Source organism: Rhea pennata, chromosome 12 (genome assembly GCF_028389875.1).
Source record: "Rhea pennata isolate bPtePen1 chromosome 12, bPtePen1.pri, whole genome shotgun sequence".
NCBI lineage: Eukaryota > Metazoa > Chordata > Aves > Rheiformes > Rheidae > Rhea > Rhea pennata.
The window spans coordinates 16,660,387-16,679,794 of NC_084674.1; the positions used below are offsets into that span (position 1 = coordinate 16,660,387).

General features: G+C 38.5%; 1 protein-coding gene across 7 annotated transcripts in view; it reads left to right on the top strand.

Annotated features, from left to right (window-relative positions):
- BICD2 (BICD cargo adaptor 2) overlaps positions 1-19,408 on the top strand; it is a 96,101-nt gene that overhangs the window by 60,247 nt on the left and 16,446 nt on the right. For 6 of the 7 annotated variants that reach the window (XM_062585200.1, XM_062585199.1, XM_062585201.1 and 3 more), the window contains exons 3-6: positions 12,174-12,326; positions 14,612-15,064; positions 16,291-17,310; positions 18,401-18,552. In XM_062585200.1, the coding sequence (XP_062441184.1) occupies positions 12,174-12,326; positions 14,612-15,064; positions 16,291-17,310; positions 18,401-18,552 (1,778 nt within the window). Of the gene's footprint in view, positions 1-12,173; positions 12,327-13,184; positions 13,233-14,611; positions 15,065-16,290; positions 17,311-18,400; positions 18,553-19,408 lie in introns of those variants that run through there. The other variant, XM_062585204.1, reaches the window with a different exon arrangement.

Consider the following 19,408-nt stretch of genomic DNA (forward strand, 5'->3'; position numbering starts at 1 on the left):
GCCTAACAGGGAAAGACCCCAGCTGAAGCTCAGCTGTTTGTGAGAGTGAAGAATGATAGGACTAAGCTGTTAGCAGATCCTTGTCTGAAAAAAAGACAAGTTAAAAACATATTTTTGTTTGGAAACACAGTATAAAGCTTACTATACCCACCAGTTACATGGTCTCCTCCAACTGATTGGTGCTTGAAAGCATGTTTCTGCCAGCAGCTGGCTGCAGATGGAAGATTGTTTCTTCCAAATACATGGAGGGGCCCAACATACGTCCTCGTGAGTCCTGGCATGGATGTGCTTCATGTGGTGACTTGTGCCTGCTTTGCCCTTTGGGGCTAACAGGCATCCGTGTCAGCCCGGCTGTATTCCAAAAGTAGTAATGTGCTGGGGATAACCTGTACATTTCATCTGGCCTCCCTGGCGCCCATATGATGCTGTTTAATACCACAGTGTTTTCCCTGTATTTTGTGATGTTTACTATAAAGTGGTGGCACTTCTGTAATCCAAAAGTGAGCAAACTCTTTGTGTATACCTCTGCTGGTTATGGAATGGTGTCATAGGTATCATTAACTTGGATATAAAGTGATATCATTAATTTGGATAAGTAACTTCTTTGGGATTTACTTTAAAATTGCTTGAAGATCTAAGCTAGTGATTTTGAGATGATTGTATCTCAGAATTACATACTGTAAACTAAGCACTTTTAACATCCAGGAGGTGCAGTACCTTGTGAAATAGGCCTCTGGTATTGGGAGTGTAAGTTTAGCAAAGCTTTCATCTAATGTTTTACATATAAATTAAGCCAGCAGAAGACCTCTGATCTCTGATAATTGTACTAACGTCTATGTTTTGTGAATATTATAACTGTAAATTATTTTAACCTTGTGTCTGAAAGATCTGTGGTATTTAGTGCTAAAGTCCCATAAACTACTTTTGGTCTGATGCCATAGTGTGCGAATATTAAAGATGCCTGGTAATATTGTCACTGCTGTAAATGGTTAATGGAAACTTTAAACACACCTTTAATATTAGAGTAAGAAATATAAATAAATAAATAAAAAGCCTCCAGCAGACCTTTTAACAGAGGAAGGTAGGCTTTAATTAAAAAGGGAAACTTGTACTTAAAGCTGTTAGAAATAAATGTGGTTTGTGGGCATTTCTGGTGAGGCAGACTTAATGTGGGCTTGAAAAGGGACATGGTAGCAAAGTAAAGCAGCTGTAGGCTTGCAGAGCAGGCACACAGCACATGTAGTCTCTCTCTAATATCACTAAGTAGGAAAAATTTGGTGGATAATTATCACTAATTACCAGAAAGATTGTCACCATGGAGAAAAGCATTAGGAATTATCAGCGGGCTGGGAAAAACAGTCTATGAAAATACTATAAGCATGGTTTGGCTTGACTAAATACAAGAGTGACTATTCAGGAAATAGGCTGAAAACAATGACAAGGAAAACTCGCACAGAGCTGGAAGGAAATCCCCGCTGCTTCCCTGCAAGGTCTGCTAGCTCAGTGCGTCTGTCGCAAAGCTGCGCTATACCTGAGAGTCCCTGGACAGCGACTGCTTTGCAAGATGCTCCCGTATTGCCAAGGAGATGGGGCAGTTGCTGGTGTGGATGAAGCATGCTCTCTTTGTTTCCAGGGGCCCATTTGTCACTTCTCCAGGGCCATAGTTGGGACAAATTTTTGGAAGAACCTTAGTGGTTAAGTTCAATGGACTTATGTGAATTTGCACCTACCTGAAATAAGCTCCTATTCTGATTAAAGCTGTTGAGTGTTATGTGAGCTGTAGTGCAACAGCATAGGTGTTCCTCAAAGGAGGAATCTTTTCCTGAAAACAACAGTGGGGCAATTTCTAGATACACAAACTCTATTTTGAGTTTTCTGTCAAATTATCAGATTGGATTATATGTGTTTGACTCTCAAGATACCTGGTGTATTAAAGAAATGTACATTTTACACTTCTGTTGAGAAATGACCCCTAAGGCTTTCAGTGATCTGCAGTCGATTTCAGCGTGCAAGGTATGTCTTTTTCTTTTTTTTTTAATGAAATGTATTTTAAATAGTAGCTCTAAATCACACTTTAGTATTACTATATTCCCATGGGTATGATAAGCTGTAGATGAAAATCACAGAAGACTCAATGTAGACTCTTCTCTACAATCCTTATATTAGTCTGGCTGGTTTAGTGTTTATCTTGTTTTCCTAGAAGTGTTCCTCATCTTTCCCATTACTGGCTAAAAAGTGTCCCTGATTTCTTGCTGAATGTTAATTTGCCAATTTGTAGCTGTAAGATTACTGCAGTCCTTCCCTGGAGCAATGGCAGAGGTTGAGTTCAGATACTTCCACAACCACCTTGCTCCATGCTGTCCTGAGCCCTGGGGCATGGCAGGCAAGCCTGTGAACGCAGTGGGCTGTTGTCTCAGTACTGAGCTTTTTTTCCTGCCTTTTCTTTTCAGCCCAAGAGAGGTTTGTTGCAACTCATGCTTGTACATTAGCAACTGAAAATGGAAAAAAAAAAAAAAAAAAAAAAAAAAAGCCTGTAGGCAGGCAGACTGCTCTGGATTCAGTGGTGCTGTGAATGAGGTAGCTGTTCATCCTTGCCCATCTCTGCAGTTACATCTAGGGGCTGGGAGTGATGAGCAGCAGTGACTTGTGCTGGCGCAGTATTTTCAGACTGTGTCTCTCCATTCTATTCCCCTTTCCCCTTTATTTTCTTTTTAAGAGCTCCATACTTTACAGGGGAAATTTGTTGCAGCTGATGAGTAAAGATAAATATTTTTGAGAGCAAACTGAAATGTGTGAGAGGTTGCACTGGGACTGTGAAGATTACCTGGACTTGTCCCTAAACATGATCGAATAGGAAATTCTAGGCTTTTAGGTCACTGAGAAATCTTTTGTTAGCTAATATTTATATGAGGAAGCATCCTGACTCCAGCTGAAATGAATAAATGTTTCTCTCCTGACTTGAATACTGCCAGGCTTTTTACCTGTGGCTGGTTGTGGGTCCTGCCCTGAATATTTGTGCTGTCCAGTTCCTCCAGATGTCCTTTGAAGTAACATGTAGCATATGCAGGTTCAGACTGCTTTGATTGAGTTTAAATGGCAGCGGTTGTCCCAAGGTTAAAGTGTGCTTTCTCTGTGGGCTCAGATAACACCCACTTAACGAGGGAGAAATGGAAGGCGATGGCAGATGATGACTGGAGAAGCTGTGACACTGACTCTTTAGTGGTGCCGCTCTTGGGTGGCAGTGACCTTTCTTAGGGTTAGTTCCACCACCCCTTATGGAAAGAAAAGATGAGAGCTGTATAAAACTTTATTAGTAGATTTTGTAAGGGTTAAATGTTTTATTTGTGGCAGTGAAGGACATGGAAAGCTGCCAAACATTTAGATTTGAGATTTGAAAAGCAGCTGGAGTTTAACTGCTCTTAGCAAGCAATTCAGTGCAGGAAGGGGAAGACTATAATAATAATGTTACACTGTGCCATTCATAACATCATTAAGTTTGGGTCAGCATTTTCCGTATAGACTCCCACGCTTGGCTGGAGACAAGGTGTGGAGCTCTGGCCCACCCACTGCCACAAAGCTGCAGCAGTAGGAATCTCATTTCTTTAAAGAAAAAGTGCAACTGTGAATAAACAAAGGGAATAGATCCAAACTTGTGCTTCCAGAGCTCAAAAATGGGTCCTGGTTTATAATGCACAATTTTGAGACCACTGTTTGGAAGAGAGACAATAACTGACTCATTCCAGTTTGAAAATGGGCTCTTTTGGATGAATTAAAAAAAAAAAAAGGTTGTTCTCTGATCTCAGGGACTTATCTGTACCTTTGGCTTTTGGGCACAAGGGTCGTGACAGTCAGGTGACTCCCTCTAGACTGTCAATCCCTTCATTTTCATAAAGGCTTTGTGCTGCTGCTGCATTAGTGAAGTTGCACCGGTGCCAAAAACCTAGTGTTTAATAATCAATGGATCTCTTCTCAAACTGGGATCTCTTCCCAGTTGAGTGGACAGCTAAAGGTTGGAGGGGAGAGGGGTGTCTTAGCCTTGGCTGTAAGCTTACAATTGAAGAGGACCTCACTAGAGCAGAGCCAGGTTCTTACACCAGGGACATTAAGGAACATAAGCTGACAGGAAGTGGTAAATGGCGTATTGCTAGTCCCAGATGCATGTGTGCAGGTGTTAACCCTCCTCTTCAACTCTGAGAAAGAAAGTGTTTGGAGGATGTACTTCCCATTTGACTCCAGATTGGATCCAATCTTTAAATGGATAGTTGGTAAACAATGCATTAAGTAATTGAACATAGATGTTGTAGCAAGACTTTGTGTTGGTTAAGAAGTTATAAGAGATTATTTAAATGGTCTCAGGATACACTGTTTTAACTGCCTTGGTTCAGGCCTCTCTAATATTGTGTGGAAAAGAAATCCATGACAGCGCATTTCTTTGTTCTCCCTTCCTTAATGTCACAGCTTCACAGAGCTTTTTATTTAATGATTTACAAATTGCAATTAAAAATCTCGAGGTGAGAACATAATGATGGGGCACCGCCCTAGTAATCACAGGTAAAGAAAATCTGAGACAAAAGCATATGTAGTAAGAGGCTTTGTCATGGAGTGTGTGCTTGGATATGAGGACTCAGGTAAAAAAACAGGACTTGTACATATTTGCGACTAAAATTTCTTTAGACATATAGCTGCACAGCTTCCATTAACACTTCAGAACTATTGGGATCATTGTGTGTAAGAGATGATGAATAGCTAGTGTGGTCTTTTCTCCTGCTTTCTACAGGAGAATAAATGGGCTGTGAGTTACACATACTCCATTTCTTCTGCTACCATCTCTGATTTTTGTTCTCTGCAAGGTGCTTGTCATGGAATTCAGCGTGACTGCCCTCAAAGGCTGGCCATCTCGTGTGAATTAAAGCTCTTCAGAGCTTGTCCCCTGGTTGGGGGCCAGGGGAAGTTCTGTAAAACTCTGAAAATTCTACTAGGAAGGCGAAATCAGGTTCACTCCCCAAAGTCGTTCCAAGTGCATAAAACATGGCACACTTGGCCCTGGTGCAGGAAAACCTCAAAAGGGATGAGAGGATTTTTTTAAATTATTATCATTTTTTTAAGTTCTTCCTCTTAGCATTAGTTGCAGAACAACCCAAGAAGTCAACACAGATGCTTCTGCTGTAGTTGGGAGGGCCGGGTATCATGCTGCTGAGTAGGCAGAAATGCCTGTTAATGACATCTGCTTGTAGCTTAGATTCCTATGAGAGTGCTGGTGACAAGTGCTGTGCTTGTGGGCTGGGAGCTTCCAGTATAGATTTGACTGCAGTTGCTGCTGTAGGATTTTTGTTTGTTTGTCGAAGGCACTGGGGAAGTGAGTCTTTGACTGGGATGTGACTCATCTTTTTTTTTTTTTTTTTTTTCTCCCTTCCCCAAAGTATTAAATGGGATTAAAGCTTAACATTTACTTTTTTAAAAAAATATACCACTAGAACATATTACTTCTGCTTCTAAGTGAACACAGAACTCCTTTTCTTCTCAATTTATGTGAATCACTTTTTCCAGTCACTCTGAGACTTACAAGTCTAACAGCTTTTCAGGAGATAAACTTTGCCATGTCCTGACTTGCAGCAAGAGCATGGAGCAGAGTCTAAGTAACAAACTTTAGGATAATACCTATTTTAATTTTTTTCTCCAGTGGGCTTGTGTGAGCAAGAAACCAAAATATATTTGCAGTTACCCTAGAAAACATTACAATCCTACTAATGCAAACAGTGACTTTTCTTTTTTTTCTCTATTGGTTGTGTAGTCTGTCTTTTGCAATATTTCTTTTGAATATGCTGATGTTCTAAATTCTTCTGAGAGCATGTTAATATTTCTGTCACTTCACAGAATTATTTTCTTAATTTCACATATGCTGTTTGGAGTAGAAGACACAGGCGATACAGTTAGAATAAATGGATTACTTGTATCCAAAGGATTGTCCACTTCTACTGTGTAAGGTGCAAGACAGCTGGATGTCTGTCTTGTAAATTGAACCAAAGTATAAAAGCAATACTAAATGCTTATGAAGCAACTCAGTGACTGTAGAATTTCAGTAGAAATAGTTGAATGCTGAACAAAAGGTGTGCACCCAAATTTGTGGTAGGTGCCATTATATGTTTTATATATGAGTGTTTATGAATATATTGTCCTAGGTGAAGAACAAAATACAAAAAGTTTGTGGAAGGAAATAATGATAAAGCTATAATGAAACATTTATTTTCAACTTATTTTCAAGAAAAAAGTGTAAGTATATTAGAATGTAAACAAACGATGACAGATCTTCTGAATAGTACATGTGGCAAGTACAGTAACCTGTATAGCTAATGGTGGTTAGTAATGGATTGCAAATAGTTAGAAATACCTGGAATAGCTTATTTTACAGTCCTCCAGAGCTCTAGGTAAACTGAGCACTAAGCCTGTTAGACGAGGGGTGGGATGCAGGGATATTCACCTGTATCACTAGCCCTCTTCTCAATTCTGGATTTTGCTCTGTGTGAGATGTTGCTTCTGTGAAGAAGTACCACTTTCGAGGAGTTGGCTAGCTTTATTGTGGCTGTTATATTTAGGAAATTAAACATTTGTGTATTTGGAAGTCATGATGCAACTCTTGTATGTTTTATAGTTATTTTATCAATCTGTAATTCTAACAATAGAACGTGCAAAATTTTGAGAAGCTCTTGTACCTCCAGCATCTGAAGAAACAGGAAGAAAAGGGCATCTTCAGGAGCTCCAGCCACGCTTTTCGGTGCTGTGTTGCTGTGTAGCTGACCTACCTCTCTCTCCCCCGGAAAATGTTTCCTGTTGCAAGCGACTGAAAAAAGCCTTGTCATAGAAGTGACCTTCATTGTAGTAGTGAACATTCAGGTTTCCAAACCTTGGGTTCGTATCTGATAAACAGATGGACCTAAAGGAACTTTCCCCCTTTTTCTTTTCAAATATTAGTGTGTTTTGGTTTTATATCTGTGACAAAAAATATATATGTATTATTTAAGAGCTCAACATTTGAAAACTAAAGGAAAAATTTTTGGTTTCTCATGCAGAAGCCCTTCCAGGAATATATTCCAGAAGTATCCCAGTCTTTAATTACACAGTTTTGTGCTTCACTGCTGCAGGACCCCTTTCCTCATGTGTGTAAAGGTTGTATATACAAGGATACACAATTAAAATTGCATAGGCAGCTGTAAATTTGACATTTAACTTGTTAGTTGAATTAATGCATAGTCATTGACTTGAAATTTTCTCTTTGGACATAGAAAAGTTTCATAGTTGGATCTTGAGCCAACGGCACCATTGGTATTTCATGTAGGTAGGATATCTAACTATGAGGATGTCTTTCTGGAATGACAGCTCTGGAAATAGAAAGCAGTGTATCATGGAATTGGTAAGGTTGGAAGGGACCTCTGGAGATCACCTAGTCCAGCCCTCGAATGAGTGGCCCATACGGGGATCGAACCCAGGACCTTGGCGTTATTAGCACCACGCTCTAACCAACAGAGCTAACCATTAATAGAGACAAAATTCAGAAAAACATTCAGAATGCCTCTTTCAAAAAAGTGCTGAAGAAGACAGTAAGTTACATAAATATCCTAGAAATAGTCTTCCCAATTTTTGTGCTGGTATTTAGTAAAAAGTCTAAGAGGTAATGCTTTATTAATTTCCCCCCTACACACATGCACACACACTGACAGCAACAGGATGTGTGTTAGTTGCCATCCCTTCCAGCTACCCTGTGTGTCTTCCAAAGAGTTTGTATCCTTTTTTTGTGCATCTTTCCCATGAAGAACACAATGTGTGTATGGTTTGGAATGATAATTTCTACAAATATTTGTTGCATGAAGCACTGAATGTAATACTAGAATTAATAATAATTTGAGCAAACTAAACTTGATGACTCTGTAATAATGACATGTAAAACTTGATGACTCTCTAATAGTGACATGTAAAATTTGCTCCAAGTATGCATAGCATAGCAAGGAACTTGAATCTGACCTGTGGCCTTATGAGCTGATGAAGTTCAATGTAAAAGAAAATGTACTAGTGATAAAGCTTCACTTGTAAGATCAACCTATATTTAACAGGAGAGCAAGCAGCTTGGTTAATGCAATGGGCCCCTTGGTACTTATTGTGGAATCAGGGAACTTTATCAGCTTTGATAGTACTTCTGGGATAAGGCAGATCTGCAACCATTGTCCAGACTTTGACCATTAGGACTACTTCGTTTTAGTGCAGGTTTTTTAATTTATTTTGTTTTAAGTGTACTTCTTTGAGAGAAAGTAGTCTTAAGTAAATTGTCAAATTTCAGTGTCACCTACCTTTTGAATTAAACTGTTGTTGCTAATTAGGATGCTTATGCAATTCAGCATTTCAAAAATTGCCCATGAGTTAGATGAAATCTGTCTTGATAACCCCCATCTACCCCCAGGAGGGGTAGATCTTTTTCTTTTAAAGTAATGGGGTTTTCTTGTTGCTCGTTCTTGGAGGGAAGGCTGAGCCTTTATAGACGGCGGCTGGTGTGTTGCTGGCAGAGACTGGGGAATAGGAAGAGAGCGGTGTGATTTATGATTCACTGCGATCTTGTGGAGGGTGGTTTCGACATAGGGATTGTCAGTGGTCTCTTGAATGGCAGCCAGAAGGGAAGGTCTCACTAAGATGACAGGCAGACAGCAATTTCTTCTGTTCTTTGTTCTTTGATGTGGCTTGTCTGCCTGTAAATGATCAGCTTCAGGGATCTCCTAAGGATTTTTTTTTTCTTAATCTCTTCTCTTTCTTCTTTGAGGCTTAGGTATAACAGGCTCTTTCTGTAAAAAGACCTATCTAGGACTTTAGCAGGATGAAAATGCCAAATAAAAGCTTTCTAGCAGCAAGATCAATGTGTGATCTGTGGTCCTTAGGCAGAGTGAAATCACTTTAGGATGTAGCCTGTGTGATCAGTCGTCTTTGGGATAGGTGGGATGCTTATGTGCAGTGCGGAGTATCCTCTAGCTGAAGAAGTTGAGGGGGTTTTGTCAGGGAGGTGAATGCTCAATAGCATCTTATGGCCACTAATTCTTCACAGAGTGGGAATGGTATTTTTTTTTAAGTGCAATGTGATTTGCTTTGGGTAAAATCTGAGTTTTCATATAAGAGCCTAATCAGTCTTACAGCTCCCTCTTCTCTGCTATCTTTGGCTGGGTTGGAGGAGGAATAAAGAATTCCTAGTTGCGTAACTGAAGCAATAATAATAATAAAAAAAAAAAATTAAAATCACAGGAGGGTTCTGCTTCAAACTCATCGGTAGGTCAATTCATCTTTCAATTTTCTATACTTTGAGTATGAAACAACACCTGTGAGAGTATGTGCAAGGTATGTTTGTCTTGAAATATATGAATATGGATTTTTTTGCTTGTATAAATATAAAAATCCAATGAGGAAGAAGGCAGTTAACTTCTTTCCCTCAAAAAAAAAAATCCAAATATTTGGTTCATTATTTGAAATAGCATGGGACCCAGTTTAACCTTGCAGCTTGCAACATGCACATTTATTTGACAAGAAAATGCTAAGAGCAAGCCGAGTGTACAGCTTGCTAAGCAGCCAATAAATCTAGGTTATATCTTCCTTCCTTGGTCAGGAAACAAGGCAGCTATTTTTAAATCTGCCCTTCCTGTACACATTGGAATAGAATGATTTTCTTTTTTTTTTCTTGTGCTAGATAGAACACAACGATATTTTCACATTAGGTAGTAAGGTTTTGCTATTGCTCTGAATGTGACCGAATGGATTGGCTGGAACTCATTCTTTCTGTGGTAAATAATGGTTGCAGTGACTTTTCCAGACATTGACCTCTGTGAAGATTAAGTCATCATTAGGTCATCAAGGGAGGAACAGGAGCAAAGCAACCTGTTCAGGTTTGGAGGAAGAAAGGAGAAGAGAAGATTACCCATCGATCTGTGGGAGGTCTTCCACTGGATTTCATTTATTTGAGAAGGGGGCAAGTAATAGAGATGACCTCCTAATTTGTATAAAACTCAGTTTGATGCAAGAACCTCTTGCAATTTTAACTGTTGAACAGTTTATCTGGCTGTAGGCCTTTTCTGCCAAAGGTGAGGTCTCAATCATAATCATTAAGGAGAAGTTATGACATGAGTTTATGTCAACCTGTACCTTTTAGTTGCCTAAAGTACTTCTTTCCCAGTGGCACTGGGATTTGTATACAGATAGACCAATATATGCAAAAATATGTTTTGAAACTTCAGTAATGTTAAATGCTTTTAGATCCTTGGGGAAAAGGGGTAGTGAAGCATAGTGTTATTAATGGGATAGTTAATTATGGAGCTTCAATTTTGAAACTTGACCTTGCAGTCTAGGTTTTAGTAGAGACTCTGAACCTAACTAAACTACTTCTGGCTGGAAGCTTAATGAATCTGTCAGGAGGCTTCCAGCTTGAGCATGAGTTGAGTCTTAGCCTAGGCCTGGTTTTGCAGTGACATGGCATAACCTCAAGGGAAAAATACCTGTGTGGATGAGGTGGGAGAATCCCACAAAACTGCATGACTCTCTGGATCAGACATTTCTTCAGTCATGAAATACTAGTGCTTTCTGGGAATGAGTAGAGAAATGCAAGGCATCCTTGGAATATAGCATATAGTAGCTTTTTGTTTGCAGTGTTGTACTGTAGTGTCTGCTTTTAGCAATTAATACTTATTTTAGCCTCTCAAGAGTGCTTGGAAGTCATTTTTTTTCTTTACTTGTACAAGTAAGGATGCAAGTTATATAGTTTAGTCTCTACCTGACCTATGAGTGAGCTATAGTTTCAATTTGTTGCTCTTACAGTTGCAGTTGACTCTACCTATGAGTTCAGAACATGCTAGATTTAAGTCTTGGCATACATTCCTGCCATAAACACATTTTCTTTCTCTCAGCACTTCCATATGTGCCTGTTGATGGCTGTATTGTATTGTTCCTGTGTATTCCTGTTACCTACTTGCAAGAAGACTCAGGCCTTATTTTATTCATTTGCAGAGATAGTTGCTAATATTCTTGTTTCCAACCAGATGTAGGGAATGCTAAGAGAATATGAGTTTGTGTACCAGAGGATGAAGTCATCTTGGCTACTTCTGAATTGATGAAAACAGAAATAAGATACCGTAACCTAAATAGCTGAATTGATGGGCAGCCTCTCTTAAGAGCTTGCTTTTGTTTTGAGCAGATCTGGAACTGTTTAGACAACCAGTCCATCTCTTGATGGTTACAGCTGCTAAAGTGCTTGCCCACTATTTTCTGGACAGTTATGTTACCTAATTTTTGTCAGAAGATATTTTTGCTAATATTTTAGAACTTTTTTTTCCACTTAAGTATTTAAAGACATGAGGAAAATTACTGTTGAAAAATATACTACTAACTACAATGAGCCATTCAGGTAGCTGAGTACATGCTACCTCTATAGTTATTTGAGTGTCTGTGTATATTGACAAGTGATCTAAAGAAAACTGTGCATTATACTGATTTTCATTCTTGTATATCCCCAAATAATATATACACTTTTAAATTTAAAAGTGTATATGTTAAGGTCCTGCAAAAATTTTCACTGAAAGGAAGGAATATGTTTGAACTTACTGCAGTTGGTCGGTCTTTCTACTTGGAATCTTGGGTTTCATTTGAGCTTTATTAGCTCAATGTCCTTCTCGGAAAAGATTCTTTAAAAAATATTCCCAAATTATTGCAATAGTTGTCAGCGTTTAGATATTAACAGTTCTGTGGAAAATCATGAGCAAATCCAAATATGAACGTCTAAGGTAATTTAAATAATCTTTCTCTCATGAAAAGACATACTTAAGTGTTAATGAGTTCAGGCATCTGACTTCCAATCTAGAAAATTTTGCTCTGTTGCTAATAGTTAGGGAGAAAACTTTGGAATGAGTGCTATGTTACCCACTTGCCCATTAACTTTCATTTGAGGCAAGGGTGGGGTGAGAATTTGTAAGAGAAGCAAGAAAACAAAATCTAATTACTGTGTAAATGACTTGAGTTTCTATAATTTAATTTCAGGGGGGAAAAGTTTGTTTGAATATAATCTAATTGGTTAGTGCATATAAAGAAGGATGAAGTTTCGAAATTAAATTTTAACTGTAGCTGACCAAGTCACTAATGTTTATGGTTTGTTTTTCCAGGTCAACCAGAACGTGGAGATCCAAAGGTCCCGTCTGCGAGATGATATTAAAGAATATAAATTCAGAGAAGCACGTCTCCTGCAAGACTACACTGAACTTGAAGAGGAAAACATCTGCCTCCAGAAGCAAGTGTCTGTCCTGAAGCAAAATCAGGTAAGTTTTCAAAATAGTGGGCATGGCTGTGGTAGCACCAATCACTTCCTATGTTACAACATGTTTCTGTCTTGTTGCCTGAACATTCAACCACTTTTCTACATGCTGCTGTTGAAACTAGAAACTCCATCTTTTAGTACAAAGAGTTGTCCCCTTGGTGTCTTACTCCTTTTTGACTATATTTCTACATGGTCATGAAACCTTATTGCTTCTGCTTTGGCATCCAAGTCCTTCCATTCCCCACTTGTTCTTTGTTAGAAGTAGGATATCTACCACTCTGCTTTGTTACTCAGTTTAGTCTTTTCACTACATTAGTTTTTTGACTTCTTTGCAATACCCACCATCCTTCCTCTTCCACAGTGTCTAATTGGTGTAATTCTCAAAATTTATTGACACTTCATGCTTGCGTTACCTCTCCAGTTCTGTGCTCTTCCTCTCTTCTAGCTACTTTCAAAAACATGGACCACTGTTGTAGTTTCTCTGTGCTGTTAGACCTGTGTGATTGCATATCTGAAAAGCCACATTTAATTGCACAGTTCCATCTATCTTCAGAGTCTTAAAAAAGAAAACTGCATTTTTGGAACAACTCAAGAATTTCCCTGAGTTATCATTTGCAGAGGTAATTAGATTAGACGTGCTCTTTGGCTCGATTCACTTATTCATCTGTCAACTAGAGTCTAGCTATTTTTCTTCAGGTCTCTGTCAGTCTTATTGTATAATCCCATTCAATGTTCAATTGAGGAAAACAATGTAATGTTGCTGAAATAAAAAGCTCTTGAAGAAAACAAGAGTTTTATTTCCATCTGTTAAATTGAGCACATGGCAAAAGCTTACTAGGATTTGTTCTTTCTTAATCAGATCTCCTTCTCAGTGGTCTGAATGGAGCTGCCCTACTGAGCAAGGTGTTTGGGATATTGAATGTTTCATGCCTCTCCATATCAATGTTCGTCACTTTGGCTACAGTGTTGCCCCTCTCTGCCCAAAAGAGGGGCCAAGTTGGACCATATATTTTGTCTGATCATGGGGCTTGGGCACCTTGAGTTGTGTGGTAGAGATGAAGGGGCTGTTACCCTCTGCGTGGAAGAGGCAGTGATCTGGTAAATTCTGATCTATGTAGTTAGCTACTTCTGTTTTTTTTTTTCTTTCTTTCTTTTTAACTCCTCCTCCTTTTTTTTTCTTCCTCCTCATTCTTTGTCTTGGGAGGTGCGAGTGAAAGTTCCCAGCTGTATGTTCATGCTCTTAAATATATTCAAGAATGCTGTTATTCTAGGCTGAGCCAAATTTAACCTCAGACGTTATCTTTTCAGTTGCCAGTAATATTTGGGTTCAGTGGATATATTGAGAACCAAAAGCTAATTCTGTTTGTGAAAATGTATTATTTTGTTTTTTCAACCTTGTGATAATTCTACTTGATGAATTTTATTAAATATTAGTTAACTGAGATAAATAGAAGAAGCTGTCAAGTTTTCCCAGGCTATAACTTGCAAATCTGAATTAACATGGTTGGTTCCTGGTTTTAAAATTGCGTGGTTCAGTACTACCGGAGTGGGTGTGTACTGACATCTGAAATTTTTTTAATAGCTGTCAAGGAAAATTTTCTTTAAGCTTTCCCCCCTCTTGTATAATTGTCGGTGTTTGTAAGTTCAGTGTACAAGAGATAAAATTTTACAGCTAAAGAAATTTACAGTATGAAGTCAGATTTCATGCTGCAGCACAATGAGGCTGATTTGTAGCCCTTTCAAGATGTACTGAAATGATGACAACAGAAGTAATAAAACATTTTATTTTGAATGTGTAAAAGCAGAGTTTGATCTCTAGGTGCATCCTAACAGTTCTAAGCCCACTGGCATATTCTAACAGCAGTCTAACAGTGAATCAGATGCATAGCTTTGGGATCCTGGGTTTTGAAAATGCTGAGATCAAATTTGTGGGAAGGTTGGCCAGGCAGTTTGTTAATCAAGCACAGAAGGAGTTTGCATAATGTGCTAGGGAAGCCTGTTCTGTGATGCCTCTGTATCGCATGTTGCATCTCACAACTGTCTTAATTAAGCTGGAGTAGATCAGCTCATTTAACAGTTCGCTGAGAAATTTTATTCCATGGTCTCTCTGAAAGTAGATTAAGCGGGTAGTGTTTACAGTTATAGTACGGAAATTAGACTCTTGAATTGAAAAAAAACTCCCTTCTTGCCATAGTCAGTGAAATAAAGCATACAAAAGTAAAATTACTTTGTGCCTTGCAGGCAGACATTTCCAATAGCAGTTTTCTCTCCTTTATGTATTTCCAGGTGGAGTTTGAAGGCCTGAAACATGAAATCAAAAGGCTTGAAGAGGAAACAGAATTTCTCAATAGTCAGCTGGAAGATGCCATACGGCTGAAGGAGATCTCTGAACGCCAGCTTGAGGAGGCCTTAGAGACACTGAAGACGGAGCGTGAGCAGAAGAACAATCTTCGCAAGGAGCTTTCTCACTACATGAACATTAATGACTCCATGTACAACAGCCACCTGAACATCTCTTTGGATGGACTGAAATTTAGTGATGAAGCCACAGAGCCCAATAATGATGAAATCATGAATGGATTTGAACAAAACTGCCTCAGCAAACTTAGCAATGGCAAGAATAATACATCAACTCCCAAGAAAAATGAAAGCTTCCCTCCAGCCCCAAGTTTGGTTTCAGATCTTCTGAGTGAATTAAATATTTCTGAAATCCAGAAACTGAAACAACAGCTTGTACAGGTAAATGTGTTTGTGAAATGACTATGTATTTCTAAATAATAGCTAAAGTTTATTCAAAATGACTTTCAGTCTTCTCAGTATCTTATGTGACCATTGTACAATATGAACTATATTTGTAAAATCTCTGGGATTTTTTGAGAATTTGAGGATGTTGAATGTTTGTTGATAGAAGTCTATAGCCTGCTTTTCAATCCAAAGAAGCTAGAAGTCGGTCATGTCCTGTATTTGGAGGAATGTCAGAAGGCATTTTCTCTGCAGTACATTTTGTGCCTACTTAAGTCACCAGCAGCAGGAAGCATAGCCAATGAGTGAAATATTTTCCCCAAAAATGGTAATTATTCCAGACATTTTCATCTTCAAAAAAGGGTTTTTTTATACACCTCTGAAAAACCTTGTGCAAGATGAAGAGTTCTGTTTTTATGTACTTCATACATATACCAGCTATATGTTGAACAACCCACTTGGTGAAATTAAACCTATTCCCACATATACTTGTCTGAGAAAGTAGATTGTAAATATATAATATCTATTTTCTGTAATTAGTTCTAAGACCATATATCCTTAATAAGTGCCAAGCGTTTCTGTGTTATATACATGCTACTGGGAGCTTGGAGAGTTTGAAGGAAAGCACATGTTTGTGTTGAGTAGAAATCTCTTAAAATTACTTTGTCAATAATTAAATGAGTTTTATAAGAAAAAGGCCTCGTGGAAAAATGATTGGGCTTTTTGTAGGTTTTTTCCAAATCAAAATTTACATTAACAATTTAAAGTTTCTCCTCTATTCTTGAAGTCTTTCATTTTGTAATATCCTAATCTGTCAGAAAATTTTCCTTTAATCCAAATTGGACTATCTTTTAATGAAACTTTAAGCTTCTTTTATTGAGTAATTCCATGCTTTCCAAAATATTCTTCACAATTTTCAAGATAGCAGGAATTTCTTTTTTTTTTTTTTTTTTTTTTTGGATGAAGCCCCCAACCATGAAAGAAAAGAAATGCCTAAAATTGTGCTTTTTTTGGAATGGAAATAACAAAGATTTGAGGAGCAGCACTATGCTTGACATAGTTTTGGAGTAAATGAAATAGCTTTTTCCATAATATGCAAGTGATTAGATTTCTGTAACTTTATGGATTTTGGCTATGGCTAACTTTTTTTCTCTTGCAATAAAATAAAGCCATTTGTGTGATACTGTTTTCTTTACATAGATGTCTGTTTTCATGCATTTCAGATGGAAAGAGAAAAGATGAACTTGCTAACTACGCTACAAGAATCTCAAAAGCAGCTAGAAAATACACGTGGAGCCCTCTCAGAGCAGCATGAGAAAGTTGGCAGGCTCACAGAAAACCTGAACGCAATGAAGAAGCTCCAGGTCAGTAAGGAACGTCAGTCTGCCCTTGACAATGAGAAGGACCGAGACAGCCATGAAGATGGAGATTATTATGAAGTTGACATCAATGGGCCAGAGATCTTAGAGTGTAAATACAAAGTGGCTGTGGCAGAAATTACTGACCTTAAAGAAGAACTTAAAAATCTTAAGGCCAAATATAAGGAGTGTGAGTCTAAGTATGAGGAGGAGAAGAGCAGATATGAGACTGACAGCCAAGCTCTCACTGAAAAGATCACCTCATTAGAAAAATCCAGTAGGCATGATAGAGAACAGGTGGCCAGACTGGAGAAGGAGCTGAAGAAAGTCAGTGATGTTGCTGGAGAAACACAGGGCAGCCTCAGTGTAGCCCAGGATGAACTAGTCACCTTCAGTGAAGAATTGGCCAATTTATATCACCATGTCTGCATGTGCAACAATGAAACTCCAAACAGAGTGATGCTGGATTACTACAAGGAAGGTAGAGGAGGACGCAGCAGTCCAGAGACCAAGGGAAGAAAATCTCCTATTCTTCTTTCTAAAGGGCTGTTATCTATAGAGCTAGGAAAGGCAGAGAGTGGAAGTGGTGACACCAGCCCATCTCCAGTGTCATCTCTGCCATCTCCTGTGTCAGATCCTCGGAAAGAACCAATGAACATTTATAATTTGATTGCTATAATCCGGGATCAGATCAAACACCTGCAGGCTGCTGTGGACAGAACAACTGAGTTGTCTAGACAGCGTGTTGCTACCCAAGAACTTGGGCCAGTAGTGGACAAGGACAAAGAAGCTCTCATGGAAGAAATTCTGAAGCTGAAGTCCCTGCTAAGCACCAAGAGAGAACAGATAGCAACTCTAAGGACTGTGCTGAAGGCCAACAAACAGGTAAGTAGGGTGTTATAGGCATAAAAGTTGCAATCTCAGGGAATTAGGTCACGAACACATGAGAATTTATCTTTGAGGGCATACTGCCATTCCCTGAAATCAATGGGGCTTTTGTTGCTGGTATTGGTCATAAGGCTGAGAAAAGGCAGGCAGTTTCATTAGAGGCAGGTAGGTGTTCTACTATAAAGCTTGAGTGCCAGGTCTTGTGACTTCTGCTTGTCACATATTCATTTAAATTTTTATTTAATATAGCTTCAGTCTAGTGTGTGTCTAAATTATTCTAAAATGAAAATTATACTAAGATGAAGAGGCAATAATTATTTTGTACTTGAAAGAATTCTGATAATTACCCTTAAAATAGTTCTTAAATTTGTCATCTTCTCTCTCAAATTGTCTGCAAAAATAAAGCCTTTCAAGATGAGGGTGTGATATAAAAACATGGTCAAAGGAGAATAGGTGACAAAGGTAAAATTAGTCTTGGGGGTTGGACTATGCCACTTGGTACACATTAGCAATGTAGTAAATTAACTGTCATGAGACCATCATGTGGCATGCTTCATGATGCTTCCTCTGAAGATAAGGCAAGTTGAAACTGTCTCAAGAAAAGAAAGAAGAATAAGGATAGAGTTGTTCAAGAAATAATTAGATACTTTCAAAATTTTCTTTTGCACATATTTTCATGTAAAGGTTTTCCAAAATATGCAAATACAGAATGCTTTTTGAAGGTTGGAGAGCTGTACAAGCTATTGCTTGAATATGTGTAAATATAGAGATAGTAAACAGACTTTTTCTGTTTTGCATTGAATTATGCAGTGTTTATTTTAATAGTTGGAGATAAGTGCCTCTAAATGTGTTTTCTGTAACTTCCTAGATTCTGCTATCATTAACTTGCCTAATGGCAATAGGAACCCTATATGTCTGATCTGTTTCCAGTGTTCAAAAATGCAATTTTATTTAATCTGTACAAGAGAAGTTGGCCAGAAGTGTAAGTAAATGTTTCATAATGTGAAAGGTGGTGAGAAATCTCTTAACCAACCACTTTGTGAAGGGTTTCGTTAACAAGTACGTTTCTGTTCTTGGTGAACAATAGACTGCAGAGGTCGCCCTTGCCAACTTAAAAAGCAAGTATGAAAATGAGAAAGCTATGGTTACGGAGACGATGATGAAGCTGCGCAATGAGCTGAAGGCTCTGAAAGAAGATGCTGCTACCTTCTCTTCCCTGAGAGCAATGTTTGCTACAAGGTAAAGAGCATGTGAACTCTCTCTGCAAATTACGTCATTTCTGGCTTGTGCGTGGGAAGAGCAGAATATCCTGCCCACAAGCAGCAAAGCTGCTTGTGTAGGGATTGGAGGGAGGAGGGTGCTTTTCCCAAGGTTGTTGCTTAGTAGTGTTTGTCTGTGATGTGCTCCTGGCAATGAGGAAAATGCCAGAGATATAGTATGTTGCCACAAAACAAGAATTTGGTGTGGGATATTTACTTAAGAAATTTTGGATGCAGATAATCCCCAGTTCTTAAAGCGCTCAGCTCTCAAGAGGAATGGTGTTAAGGATAAAATGAGCATTCATTACACAGTGATGATGAGCAAACTTCAATGTATATCCTTAAGTTATTTGTCTTGCAGTTGGCTTCTCTGTCATTTCATTTACCTGTGAGCTAATCGGCATTATATACGTCTTCAGAACTTGCTTCTGCCTTTCTTAGCTGTGCTTTGTGGTGTGAATGGACAAAAATACCTGCTGATGCATCATTTGCTGTACAAGTGATAAATGCCATTTTGATCTGCACATTGCTTACTGTACTGTCATTGATTTTCTCTTTCAAGTCTACACATTTCTTCTGGGAAACAAAATCCTGTTACAAAATCCAGATCTGTTTCACAGCTGGAAATATTCATGTGGCTCCTGTGTGGAGATGATCCTGGAAAACAAACAAACAAAAAACCCCAAAACACAAACAAAATTTAGATAAAAGTAGTCAGTCCAAGTTTGACATTCAGAGAGACAGCCCATGGTGATGTTGATTTGCCTGCATATCGCATGTATTGCCTGAAGAATACAGAGAAAAGAGAAATTGTAATAGTCCCTGTTTAATGCAAC